General features: G+C 53.4%; 1 protein-coding gene across 3 annotated transcripts in view; it reads right to left on the bottom strand.

Annotated features, from left to right (window-relative positions):
- The window catches only part of LGR6 (leucine rich repeat containing G protein-coupled receptor 6), a 156966-nt gene extending 150609 nt beyond the window's left edge, over window positions 1-6357 (bottom strand). For all 3 annotated transcript variants that reach the window (XM_054087774.1, XM_054087773.1, XM_009560608.2), the window contains exon 1: window positions 5987-6357. In XM_054087774.1, the coding sequence (XP_053943749.1) occupies window positions 5987-6333 (347 nt within the window). In that variant the 5' untranslated portion in view covers window positions 6334-6357. The remainder of the gene's footprint in view (window positions 1-5986) is intronic.
- Between the last annotated feature and the right edge of the window lie 7194 nt (window positions 6358-13551).

Genomic DNA, 13551 nt, shown 5'->3' on the forward strand with positions numbered 1-13551 from the left:
CCCCCATTCCTCTGGGTGTCTCCTATCTTAGGAGGCTATGGTGGAGTCTGTCCTCCTTTTTCCCAAGGTGGGGGCTGCAGAGGGGCAGACAAGGAGGGTTTCAGGCTGAGGGGAGCTGTCATCAGCGTTACTTCTTGCCTTACCATGAAGCCAGAGGTAGCATTCAAACCCTGCTGCCTCCTCACCTCCCCAGAGTTGTGTGGGTGCTTAGAAAATGCAAATATTAGGAAAGAGGCATCTTCCAGTCACTCCTTCCCTGCACTGGATGCGGTGTGCAGGCACTTCCCTGGCGTAATGTCAGAGCATCCCTGCCTCCAGTGCCTCCCTTTCACAGGGCTGTGTGGCACCCGACGCCAGAGAGTAGCTCGAGGAGGGCAGGGGTGATGTGGGGCCTGGCCCCAGACTCCCACTGGGATGCTATATTCCAGGTAATGGCTCAAAATGTCTCTGCAAGGTAAGAACAGCCCTGAGAGCTCTGATCCTGTTTATTTCAATGGAAACAGCGTGGGGAACAAGAAGCTTCCTGTCTAGGCAGCCTCCTGAGCTGCCTGGTGATACCTGGGAGCAGCCAGGCTTTCTGCAGCTCTTTCTTCCCCCAAATTCTGCTGTGACAGCAACAGCCTGACAACCTTATCAGCCACTCGTGCTTCAGGTATTCACTAGCTTTCCAGGACAGAGCAGCAGCGCTGCATGCAGTGAGCCATGCGGTGGCTGCCTGGCTTTACTGCAAGGTATGTACGGGGCCGGGGACAAGGACACAGCGGTCTCCAGTGCTTCTGGGGACGGGGCACAGAGCAGGGATACAGCCTGGTCCTTCCATGGCGCTGTGGGGACTGGGACCCTGGGGAAGTAGGGAAGACTCCCTCAGCTGAGCTTTGAGCCATGCTGCTCCTGATGGCTGGTATCCTACAGGTTTGTGTCCTTTCCTCCTTGTCACTTCACTGGCAGATGCTCTCCCACGGGATCTTCATTGCAACATGCCAGCAAAAATCCACCACGAGCCACAGGAGACCGTGAGGTGGTAACTGCGGTGCTAAATTAGGAGTTGAACTCAGGTAGACTGACCTTCAAGCCCTTTTGCAATCCTGCAGTATTCCCATCACTCTGCACGCTCCCCTCCTCCTCACCGCAATGCTCCCTGCTCCCCCCGTGTCCCAAGCAGTGCTCACACAAGTTGGTTTGATCAGCCTTCACAAGAGAAGGTGGAGTAATGCTACTGCTGTCTTTAACAACCGATTGGGAGAGTGTAGAGAGGATGGAGGCAAACTCATCTTGGAGTTGCACAAGGGAAGTGTAAGAGGTAATAGGCACAAGCTGGAACCCAGGACATTGCAGTTGGATATTAAGAAAAACATTTCCCATCAGGATGGTAAAAAATGGGAAAAGGGTAAGGGATACTGAGAGATACTCAAAACCCTACGGGGCAAGGTCCTGGCCAAGCTCACAAGCTGGACTTCTTTTCAGCAGGACTGTGGATCAGAGATACCCAAAAGGTATCTTCCTGCCTAAGATATTTTATGGTTCTGGGAAATCCTTTGAGTTGCTCCTCATGTCCCCCCAGTCCAGGCTGGGATAAGGCACCATGAGATGTGTCATTTCCCAGCCACATGTGAACAGCTTGGCCACAGTGTGTGTGTGCTGCCTGGCCAGATGACCTGAACGCATGACCAGGATGCCATTGCTGTAGCCTTTCTCTCTGTGGGTACTACTGAGGGTGTCCTCTGCTGAGTCCAGGCACTCCATTTCTTTGAGCCCCTGTTTCCTTGCAGCTGTGGTTGGACAGGCCAGCGTGGCCCTAGGAGGGATCTGGCAGACACCAGCAACATGGTGACTTTATTTTTGCGAAACAGGAGCAGCCTCATCAGACTGAGAGCACCCCCTCACCTCCCAGTATTGCCCTCAGTCCTCCTTGCCAGGAGCTGGTAGCCAGATGCAGGGGACAGAGGGGGTCAGGATGCCCTCCTGGGGCACTGGGGCCACTCTGTGCTGGAGACCTGCCCGTACCCATAGCCCTGGTACCAGTGCCCAGGCACTGGTGATGGGCACAGGGACAGCACTGTGCCTGGGGATTGAACCCCAGCCTGTGCAATATGTCATTTCCACACTCCAGGGAATCTGAGATGGGGTCACGTGTGGGTTTTGCAGTGGTGCCAGGGATCAAAGCTAAGCTAATTCTATCAATACTGAGCAGCTCTTCCCATTTTCCTTCCCGCTCTACGCCCCTTTGCACAATCTCCTCTTTGCTGCACCTTTGCCTTTGCAGCTCCAGGCTCCTACGCTCTCAGGTTGCTGCTGTCCTCACCAGGGAGTCCCCATCAGCTCCAGCCCATCTCTGTTGCCGGCCTCAAAAGCAGCTCTCCTACATGTGCTGGCCATGGAAGGAGGAGGTATTTACTCTCAGGACTCACTGGCACATCAGCTAAAGCTTAAAGCTCTTCTCTGAATAGCTCAGCTCTTTTGGGTTGATACAAGTCTCTGGACACAGTTGAATAGGACAGGGTGTACTCATCTTTCGTGTTTCATTGCTGGACTCTTAGGCCAGGCTAAGACACAGTTCACCTCCCCAGATATGTCACATGTGAGGATGGGTTTTGCCAGTCCCCATGTGATGAACCAGGCAGGGTGGTCTGCGCTGCTCCAGAGAAATGGGCTCACATGAGCCCTGACTGAATTCAGGCTGCCTGAAAGGAGCAATGCAGGTGGCAGGAACTTGTCATCTAACACAGACAACCCCCCCGGACTCTCTCCAGGGTTGCTGATGAGACACCAGTGTGTCTAAGTGCCTGCTGGCAAGGTGCCCTTTGGAAGAGGTGACTTGGTTCTCTCCAGTCTCCCTGACCCCAGCTGCTAGCTCATAGATGATGCCTTCATTGGAAAAGTTTGGACAGGTGGGATTAGGTTCCACTCAAGGACGTGCACAAGTGAGCAAGGGACAGGGTTCGCGGAGAGAGGTAGGCCTGTGGGAGTCACAGTGCTGTCAGGATGGGGCATGAATCCCAGTTCATTGGTGGTGTGGCAGTGTCTAATCACAGGTTATTACGAGGATCCTTTATTTTGCACCTGAGGGAGTCCTACTCCTCACAGAAAGGAGCACTAGCAATTTGCTTAGAAGACAGGGCATGGAGCAAAGGAGGTGGAAAGTTTTAGGAGCAGCTGCCCTCCAGCTCTGTGCCCCGTGTTGCCATTACGGTGTTTGCTTTTCAGCACTTGCAGCTCTCCAAAACAATATAGGCATTTCTTTGCATACCAGAATGTGGATTTAAAGACTAAATTTACATGAACAGCTTAGATCTCTCTTGAATATCTATACTTTCTGCAAAATTTATGCCGATCTGTGTTGTAAAACCAGCCCTGACTGCACACCTTAAAACTGAGAAACTTACGTGACTTACTGATGGTAGCACAAGAAGCCAGGGACAAAAACAGGGCTCTCCAGTCCTCTTCCAGTAATTCCCTGTTTGGCCTACCTTCCCTGCCTCTGTAACATCTCCTTTGTTAATTCACAAGGCAGCGTTTAATGGATAGGCAGCAAATGTGCTGTTTTTCATAAAATCGTGAAATAACCGAGGTTAGAGAAGACCTCTCAGCTCATCCACTCCAACCGTCAGCCCAACCCCACTGTGCTCACTAAACCATGTCCCGAAATGCCACAGCCACATGGTTTTTGAACCCCTCCAGGGATGGGGACTCCACCACTGCCCTGGGCAGCCTCTGCCAGGGCTTCATCACTCTGTCAGGAAAGAAATTTTTCCTACTATCCAATTTAGATCTCCCATGGTGCAACTTCAGGCCATTTCCTCTTACCCTATCATCTGTCAGCACCCATCTCACCACAACCTCCTTTCGGGAGCTGCAGAGAGCAATGAGGTCTCCCCTCAGCCTCCTCCAGGCTAAACAGCCCCAGGGCCATCAGCTGCCCCAAGAACCCCTGGGTCTCCAGCCCCTTCCCCAGGCTGATCAGCCTGGCAAAGAGAAGGCTCTGGGTAGACCTTAGAGCAGCTTCCAGCTCTGAAAGGGGCTCCAGGAAAGCTGAGAAGGGGCTCTGGGTCAGGGAGTGCAGGGACAGGATGAGGGGGAACATTTTTCAGCTGAAAGAGGGGAGACTGAGATGAGATCTTAGGAAGAAATCTTTTGCTGTGAGGGTGGGGAGGCCCTGGCCCAGGGTGCCCAGAGCAGTGGTGGCTGCCCCATCCCTGGAGGGGTTCAAGGCCAGGTTGGATGGGGCTTGGAGCCCCTGAGCCAGTGGGAGGTGTCCCTGCCCATGGCACGGGGTGGAACTGGATGGGCTGTGAGGTCCCTTCTGACCCAAAGCATCCCATGATGCTGTGATTCTGTGACAATCCTGCAGAAGTGACAGCCAGCATGTTCTCTGCAGAGTTGGAGCCACGGGTGCCCTGTCTTGCCATGACTGCAAAAGCAGAGGGGGTGCCTGGCAGGGCTGCCACTCGCCCTGGCGATAACATCAGTGCTGCACAGCTCTGCAGCCTCCTATGATTACAGCCCACGTTTTTAAGTCACCTCCATCAGAACATGCTCAAGAGCTGTAGTGACTTTCCACTCCTTGGCAGCTGGTTCCAGACTTGGCCCCTGGGTGTGTGCAGGGGGTTGTCTCTATACAGGACACACCTCGTGCGACAAGTGCTCTGTGCTTCCCTCTGCCAGGGAAACACAGCTCACATTAAACAGTTCTCTCATCTTTCATGCCCTGCAGTAAAGATCGTCCTTCCCTGTTATATTTCTTTCTCAGCTGACCCCCTACAGCTCTGGCCATCCAACGGCTGGTCCAAGACATCGAGCAATGTGCTCCTCTGGCAAGCGGGATGAGCAGAGAAACTCCTATCCAGCTGTGACAGCTTCCACCTGGCTTTGAAGAGCCCTTCCCGAACAGATTAGGGTGCATCGCAGGACAAGCCAGGAACACTAGAAAAGCAGCAACGCAGTCTGTGTGGCACACCTGGACACAAGCCCCTTCCCAGAACGATGGACGGAAAATGAAGGCCCCCAGCACTGCCTGGGGATTACGCGTTATTCTTTACAGTTGTGGTACACACAACTCCCCTTGGCAGCTCCTTGGCTGTGTCTCGAGCTGGGAAAGCCAGGGTCCCCCCAGCCCACCTGCTGTACAGCTGGAGCTGGCGGCTGCAGCACTTTCTGTGAATAAACAGACCAACACTTTCCCCAGGGCCAAGTTGTCTCTCTGAGAGGTGTTTCCTCTCCTGATCAAACCCTGAGATCCTTCCGTGGAGCCCCTGAGGACATCCTCAGTCATCACTTAATCAGATGGGACCCACTGAGACCATCTCAGGGCTAGAAACAAACCCACGGGTCCCGGTGGTAGTTTAACCCTTTGGGGTATTAATACCGGAAAGGATGGGTAACTAAAAGTTTTTAAATAGCAACACACACACACCCAACCAGAAAAACCCTGCACAAGCAGCCAACACCAAAAAAAGTACCAAAGCCCCCCCCACCACCACCTCCTATAGGACTTCAACATTCATTTCAAAGAGGCAGTTTGGGCACTGCTGGTGGCCAGCTCAACCCAAAGCCCTGAAAGCCATGAGTTATCACAGCTATTGAAATGTTTGACAGAAGGGTCCCAGAGCAGTTTGCACTAATTGCTCAGTATAAATACTCCATTATGTTCTCAGACAATCCGAACCTACCCAGCAAATCAGCTCCTCTGATCCACTGTAATCAAGAAACAAAGCATGCATAACATCGCAATATAAACAGCATTTGCGGAGGGGCGCGGGGAGGAGGGGGAGCTGGCTTAGCTCGGCAGGTCCCGCAGCAAGAGCTGCCTTTTCGCTTGATATTTTGTTTAGTTTCTGATTTCCACAGGAAATTTGATTTCAGGAAAATGTGGCACAACCTTCCAACAGCTGGAGGAAAACTGCAGCCGGTGAAGGTGTCCAGTTAAAAAAATAAAAATAAATAAATAAATAAAAAGTGCTGCAAAAACCCCAGCGAGAGCTGTACTTACAGGTAAGCTGTTAGAGGGCTGAGGTTGGCGGGGAGCCCCGAAAGCCCCAGCTCGGAGCAATCCACCGAGAGCATGATGCCATCCTCTTCGCAGTGGCACTGGGGCGGGCAGGAGGGCGCAGCACCCTGCTCCGCAAGCACCACCTGGAAGCGGGTGGAGAAGGCCAGAAGAATGCCCCAGAAGAAGAGTTTGGCCATCGTGGCCGTGGGGGCGATGCTCGGCGCCGCGGGGCGGGCGGGATGCTCGCGCTGTGCGGGATGCAGGGCGAACGCCGCGCCGCCGCGCACCCGGCGGCACCTCCCGCGGCTCCCGGCGCGGCACCGATGCGCCCACGGAAAGGAAAGCATTGTTGAATGATCTTGGTTATTGGATTTCAAGGGCTGGGCAGGGGCGTGAGACGCTCCGATGGGAGGAGTTAAACTTTCTACTCTTTCCCTCTCTCTCTTAGAGCTGGCAGGAATTTCATTCAAAGGGAAGAGGGCGGGGGGGAAGCGAGAAAAAGTAACCTCAACAAATAAAGACCTGTTCATAGCTCCGGGACCTGTACTTGTTTTGTAACAATGTTTTTGTGAGATAGCAGGGCAGGGGAAGGCAAAGCTGCTCCGGCAGCGCAGAGGAGCATCAATAGGGAGGCAGGAGTACCCAACCGGCACCTCAAGGGCTCCAGACTTTGGGACGCTGAAATATAATCCTGGATAAAGGACTCCGTGTGTGTCTATGCTGACTACTAAACTCAGCTGCTACTGGAAAGTCAGGGTGCAGCTGGGGAGAAGGGAGCGAGGCGCTCACAATGAGCTGTTTGCTGGAAGCAGCAGCGTCAGAGCTGTACGTCTGTCTGTCCGTCCTGTGGTCCAGCCCTCCCGCTGTCCCCATGCACAGGGCAGGGCTAGGGTGGGTGACCGGGGGGATGGAGCAGCTGTGTCAAAGTGCTGAGCTCAGTGGTGACCTCTCCAGAGAGCTCTCTGGGCCTGTGGGATGTGGTCTTCTTGCAGCTGCTACTTGCTATGGTTTTGCTTGGATCAAGGTCAGGTGCACGTGTGAGCTGCAATTGCAGGAGCTGCACTGCATTGGTGCCAGGAACCGGCTGGTTTGCTCAAAGAGCTTTTTCTCACCTTGGGTGAAGTGGTCAGAGGTCAAAGTAGAGGAATAGTCTTTTGAGTGGGGGCTTGAAGCTACATCATCTGTCGCTCCATCACACAGATGGGAGCGGGTCTGGCTTGGCACTGAGTTACTGCCTGTGCCAGCCCAGCCCAGGGTCTTGGTGTGTCCTGAAACGTGTGGGATGTGCACCCAAACAGGATTTCTGGCTGCTTAGGTGTCAAGGATCTGCTGAATTCTGGGCAGCAGAAGCACCTGCTTAGAAAAGGGTGCTGGATCTGCAGTGGGAGAAGGCTGCAAGGTCCAGCTCTGCAGGGCCTCTGTGCTCCATCCTCCTGCGTGCAGCCACCGGCTGTTCAGAGTCAGCGTGATGGCCCTGGTGGGGGTAATTGCAGTGCCGCCATGGCAGTGGGTTTGGTGATGGTCTGGCCCCACAGCTTGACCCACACTGTGTCTCTCTCTACAGGACCATGCATCTTGTCTGTAATGGAGACAGCAGTCTCTCACAGTGCAGAAAGGCAGCTGACTGCTTTGTTTGAGGTGGATCTGGACTCCTATCGATGCTGGTGTGTTCCTCCCTCAGCCTCGCCTCCAGCCATGGCTGGAGAAAGGGGAGGGGGCAGAGGAAGAAGGGTGGCTGTGAAGTGCACCCACAAAGTCACCCCTGTGTGGCTGTGGCCATGCCGTGGTAAGATGTCCCACAGCTGCAGCACAGAAGCTGTTTTCACAGTTCTGCTTGCCCTGAGTATGCTTTTCCTTCTGGCAAAAGAGTTTCCTAGTTGATAGCCCCGTTATCTCAGCATAAAAGAGGAGAGAGAATTAGCTGGGGTCAGGAGGGAGAGCCCAGAAAGTGAGAGACCTACAAAACGTCCAGCTAACTCAGGGCTGGGGTGTCCTGAGGCCTTTAGCACCGACTGGGCATCTCTTCCGAATAAAACCGCTCAAGATCCAGCTCAGAGATGAGGGCTGATGCACAGACTCTGCCTGAGGGCTACTAGCCCGGGTGATGCGGGGTCTGAAACTTTCATTTGCAAAGTCAATGCACATCCTGCAGTTCCAGGACTGAAACTATCTCTGCTGAAGTCGACGGAAACTGTCAGAGTGCAGAGCAGCAAGGAATAGGAGCAGGAACCGATTTAATAGGAATTAAGGCCCTTCCATCACAAGCGATTCTGGAGATGTCATTAGTTAAATGTCTGCAATGTGTTTTGACAGCTCCGGACATAAAACACTGCTGGGATGGAGGAGGGCTTGGCGGGGAGACAGGAAGTCCTCCTTGGAGAGAGGGTTCCTCCTTGGGTTCCCTGACAAGCTTCCTCTCCAGCTCTGATGTGGGGCCTTGGTATGGCCTGAAATGGCTGGATTTACTCTGACACAAGCCAAGAATTTGGTATCAATCTGGAGAAAGCGTCAAGCCTATCACTCTGCTCCTAGCTGCAACAGCAGCTTTTATCTACCGTTTCCCCGTCTCTCAGACAGACACGAACCGCATTGTGAGCTCCTGACAATTTCCCACTCAGAGAATTCTCCTTGGGGATCCAGGGCTCTGGCTGAGCACACTATTAATAGAGTACTTTAAAAAAATCACCCTCGAGAGATGCCTATTGAGAGCTGCCATTCTGCTGAAATAGAGCCATTTCCTCAGGAAGGCATTGACTGCAATGACATTTTTCACATTGTTTTTGGAGCAACACAGCCCGAAGTTGGAGGGTTTTGCTCGGCATGTATCACTTTGCTTTGGCTTTTCTGTTTGCTTTTTCTTCCAGCTCGGCTGTAGTGTTTCATTTCCATGTCCCATTTCTTTGAGACCTGATAATAGACATTAATTTTCAAAGTGTTCACTTATTCCGGCGTGTTGCCTGGCTCCTGGCAAAGCCAAGAGTCTGGACATCAAGTTGTTTGGACCGGAGAGCTTTGAAATTTCCATGGCAAACCTAGAATTTCTGAATAAGTCCCTTTGGGGTGGAAGTGTCACTTTTCAGCCAGCTTTCACTGAAATTGCAGTTTGCTGTGAGCAGCGCAGGCTGCACTCCGCTCTTATTAAAGGCATCAGGAGCTCCAGATCCAGCTCATTCCTATTAACAGGAGTGATGTTTTTCTGCAAGGCTCACACGTGTTTGTGTGTTGTCCTCTAGCGGCAGGCTGTGCTTTAGGGAGATGAGAGAAGCACGGCTCCAAACTGAGCAGAACTAGGTGATCCTCTGAGCTGCTCATATGCTGCGTCTGTCTCAGCGATGCTCCCCCACTCACAGAGGGGATCAAACACCAGGGGCTTGCGGATGAGTATGACACCTTAGTGTGTGGTATCTCTGCACAGCAGGTGACTTCCTGGATGATATTTCTGCTGCCTCTGCAGTGCCTGGCTAACAAGTCTTCCTACAGCTCGCTTAAAAGCAGGAAAAAACTCAGGAACGTTGAGAGTACAGGCAAAGTGGGGAAAAAAGTCCAACTCGTGTGGTCTACCACAAGCACAGTTCTTGGTTCTGGTCATCAGGGGCACAAGAGAGGGAGGGGTGGTGGGAAAGGACTGCGTCATTCATGCCAGCACAACATGCTCAGAGTGGTCTGGCTCTGGATTTCAGCCTTGGGCTTAAGGAGAGCTGGGATTTCGTGTACCAGCACTGGCCAAATCCTCTCTGTGGCCCAGAAACAAAATGCCAGACAAGGTTTGGGCTGTGGACTGTGGCTGGCAAGGCTTTATAGAGCTATTGGAGTTTGAAGCTGATGAAGTTGTTGTGGAGATACAGATAGGGCAGAGCTGCATCTAAACTCCTACAACAGGTGCTGATGTCCTCTCCCACAGAGCTAAAATAACTCTGTGGGCCTGGAGAGGACACGTTGGGCTTTGACCTTATCACTCAGCGATGCTCTTCTGCAGAGCAGAGCAGAGCAGAGCGAGTTGGTGGGAAGTGCTGTGCTGTTGCTCCCCCTGAGGTGCTGCTGATGTCCTCATCCAGCTGAGGACATTCCCAAGCTAGAAGACAGGTTGTGCAAGCTAAGCCAAAGAGCTGGAGGCTGTTTGTTTCTGTACTCAGCATGTGCCAGGGCCGGCGGTGCGTGTCTTCTGCCCTGCTCCCATGGGACAACTTTTATGCCCTCTTTTTATTCCCTTTTCAGATTTTAGAGGCTTCAGAATAGCCCCAGTAGAATCCCAGCTTGGCTGTTACCTCCAAGGACAGTCAGTCCCTGCTGCAGACCAGGAGGATATTGGCTGTTTTTCACTGCCAAGGTCATAGCAAGAATCAAGACCCCACTGTGCTGCGCACTGGAGAGGACTACAGAGAGGCAGCCCCTCCAGAAGGGCTTGGGGATCCAGGGGAGATGCAGAGAGCCTCCAGTAGCCTCAAAAAGCACAGGGACACAAAGGGAAATAGGCATCACCAGGACTGTCCTGTGTGTGCCAGGGCATGCTTTCATCTAACTCATCTATGAGACCTCTGTTGTGGTGTCACTCCTGGGACATGATCTCTCTCTAAGTTAAGTCCTCCAGACTTTCTCGTCATCCTTGGCTCCTCCTGGAGCTGATCCTCCAGCGTCTGGGGAGAGCAGGATGCAGCCCAAACCAGCAGGGATGGGCTCGATGCTGCCAGAGCCAAGAGGCAGGTCCTTTGGATGTGTCTGCAAGCCTGGTCCGTACCCTGAGGAGCCATTCAAGGTTGGATGCAGGGGCAAAAACCAGAGGAATGTTCCCCGTGTCCTCGCTCCCATCAGGGCCGTCCAAAGGCTGAAATACCACAGTCAGGAGGCGAGTGAGTCCAGGCCCAAAAAGCCTTCCCAGAGGCTTTAAAAAACATGAACGCAAACACTTGCAGTCAAAGCAGCAGCCCCCGTGCCCAGCATGCTGCACCAGCTGCCTGCCTCCGGCGGGGTAAGGGCAAGAACTGAAGATATCTGTGCTCCCTGGTACTGGGAAGGGCTGGTGCCGATGGAATCACACAGAGAGGAACAGGACTGGTTCCCCCCGATGCCCAGGACACAGGACGGCACAAGCCTCAGGTGCACTTTAACTCTACTCTGGGAGGCACCGCTTGCAAAAAGCCACGGGGCAGCCTGGTGGCTCCATGCCCTGCAGAGAAGGGGGACAGATGTGCAGAGCTAGGTAGAAGACCTGTCAGGTGGACCAGACACTTGGTTCAGAATCCGACACGCTTGAAGACCTTCCTTTTCAGAGTCCCTTCATCAGCTGGGTCAAGTAGATGAACCTATGCCAGCCCACCACGTGGAAGAGCAGGGTGTTAAAGAGGGAACTTCTCCTCTCATTCCACTTGGCTGTCTGAGGATTCGTTCCCTTTCCAGTTCAGACCTGCCCAGAATCATAGAATCATAGAATCACTAGGTTGGAATAGACCTCTAGGATCACGGAGTCCAACCATTAGAATCTGTCTGGTCCCAGCGTTTCTGCTCTCCAGGAGGTGGCTGACAGCAGCAGCTGGTGAGAGACGGTGTTGGAGATCCTGAGAAGGAATAGACTGCAACCCTGCTGCTCCCCAGCGGTGGCACAGCTCAAGTGGAAGCATCCCCACAGCACAGCTACAGATGGGACATCCACAGCCTGGCATTAGGCACCTAATATCACAGAGATGCCCGGCTTGGGAGGTGGCAGGGTACCCTGGGATCCCCGTGGTGGGACAAATGACCTTCTACTGTGTTGGGCGAAGACGTGGCAGTTGCTGGACTATCTGTGCCTTGGCAAGAGCAGAGGAAAGGGAGACCCTGGGTGTAGAGTCAGCAATGGTGAGTGGAGAAGCTGTGGGATTGAGGAGCTGTGGTACCCCCGAAGTCATCAGCAGGCTCCCGTGGCTGCAGGTCCCCAGGGGATCTGAGGGTCGGGTACCTCTGCTCTCCGCTCTATCGGCAATGCTAACCCTGTCTGCCCCTGCTCTGGCAGCCATGGGACGGGGGGAAAAGGGGGTTCAAATGGACACAGTCCTGCTTATCTCCAGAGTCTTGACCTCTGCACAAGGGCTTATGGAGGAGGGTGGTGACTGGATGGTGCCAGACTGAAGCAGGCTAAATATGTAGAACAACACGGCGCAGTCCAGAACTTGCTGGGCGGCCCAAGCTGGAGGCTTGTTTTGTTTTACTGTTTTGTTGTCTTTCTCTCTCCCTCTGGGTTTCGTGGCTCTGAGCTTCAGGGCTGGAAAATTATTCATCCAAACCACAGCTCCCATGACACCCTCTGTAAGCATCTGTGGCTCCAGACTCTACTGCAGCAGTGGGTGGGAGGTCATAAATTCACCATCGTCACCAGACTGGCCCCCTGTTAGACAGGACGTGAAACACGGAGCAGCGGCTGTGCCACAGACGCAGCCATACGGAACACATGGGGTGAAACCTGCTGGCCAGTTTGTACAACAAATACATGTCCCATGCCTGTCGCATTGATGAGAAGCTCTCTCCATACCTGCCAGAGCTTCAGCTGTAGATGTCTTCAGTTTCACCTAAGCTGCTGACCCTGCTGGAAACACCGTTGTGTTTTGCTAATCAGTTGTGAGGGCTGTGGGATCACCTGCTCCTGGACAGAAGCTCTGCAGACAGCTAAATGCCTTCTCCGCCATGGCTTTCACTTACTTCCTTAGGACTTGGAGCCAGCACCTCTTGCAACTCTGTACCACGAGCTCTGGGTCCATGCGTGAGCCCTGCTTGGCTGTGCGTAGCTGTGCCCGTGGCTGGGACTGCCATCCCTGTGCATGGACACCCAGAAGACCCATGAACGCTTCCACAAGGGACTGTAGATAGATCCTGATGCAGCAGCTGATCTGTGAAGGTGGGTGGGGAGTGCTGTGCTGAGCAGAGCCCCACTGGGATGAGAGGCGGTCTGGGGGCAGCAGAACTCGTTGCCCATCTTGCTTGGTCACTACCATCAGCTAAGGGTGAACGGGAGGGTGGCCAGGTTGTCTTGCTTGGATGTTGTTCTGCTCTTCTCCATGAAAGGCAAGAGCCAACAAGCAGTCTCTGGGAATACCGTTCCCTTCTGAGGCCTCTCTCCTGTGCCACAAGCTGTAAAGCCAGACCCAGGCCCTCTCCATGGGGAATATGGCTTTGAGCAAAGCTTCAGGAACAACGACTTAAAAGCCGCAGCGCAGCTCTAATTGCAGACAAATAGAAAAGAGAAGATAGGGAGTTCCTGGCCCTCCTTCTCCTTGGCAGCTGCCCTTTTCTGAGGACGCAGCCCTGTCCAGGCTGGTGAGAGACCCTGGCAGCTGCGCTTGGCCGGGTAAGGGAGGGCTTGGTTCTCCATAACACCGGACTACTGCAGGGTGGTGAACAACCAAAGCAGCAATGACCACCTGGTAATCCTCTTTCTGTGCCCCACATAGGACTCCTGCTACCTTTTTGTGATGGCTCCTCCTTCACATCTTCACTGTCACTGTGGCTGCCCCTACTCCCCAGATCACGACACTCTACGGATATTCTCAAGATCTTCTGAGAATCAGAGCAATAGATTTTCCACGTGTCATAAACCA

The sequence above is a fragment of the Cuculus canorus genome, chromosome 24 (assembly GCF_017976375.1).
Source record: "Cuculus canorus isolate bCucCan1 chromosome 24, bCucCan1.pri, whole genome shotgun sequence".
Taxonomy (NCBI): domain Eukaryota; kingdom Metazoa; phylum Chordata; class Aves; order Cuculiformes; family Cuculidae; genus Cuculus; species Cuculus canorus.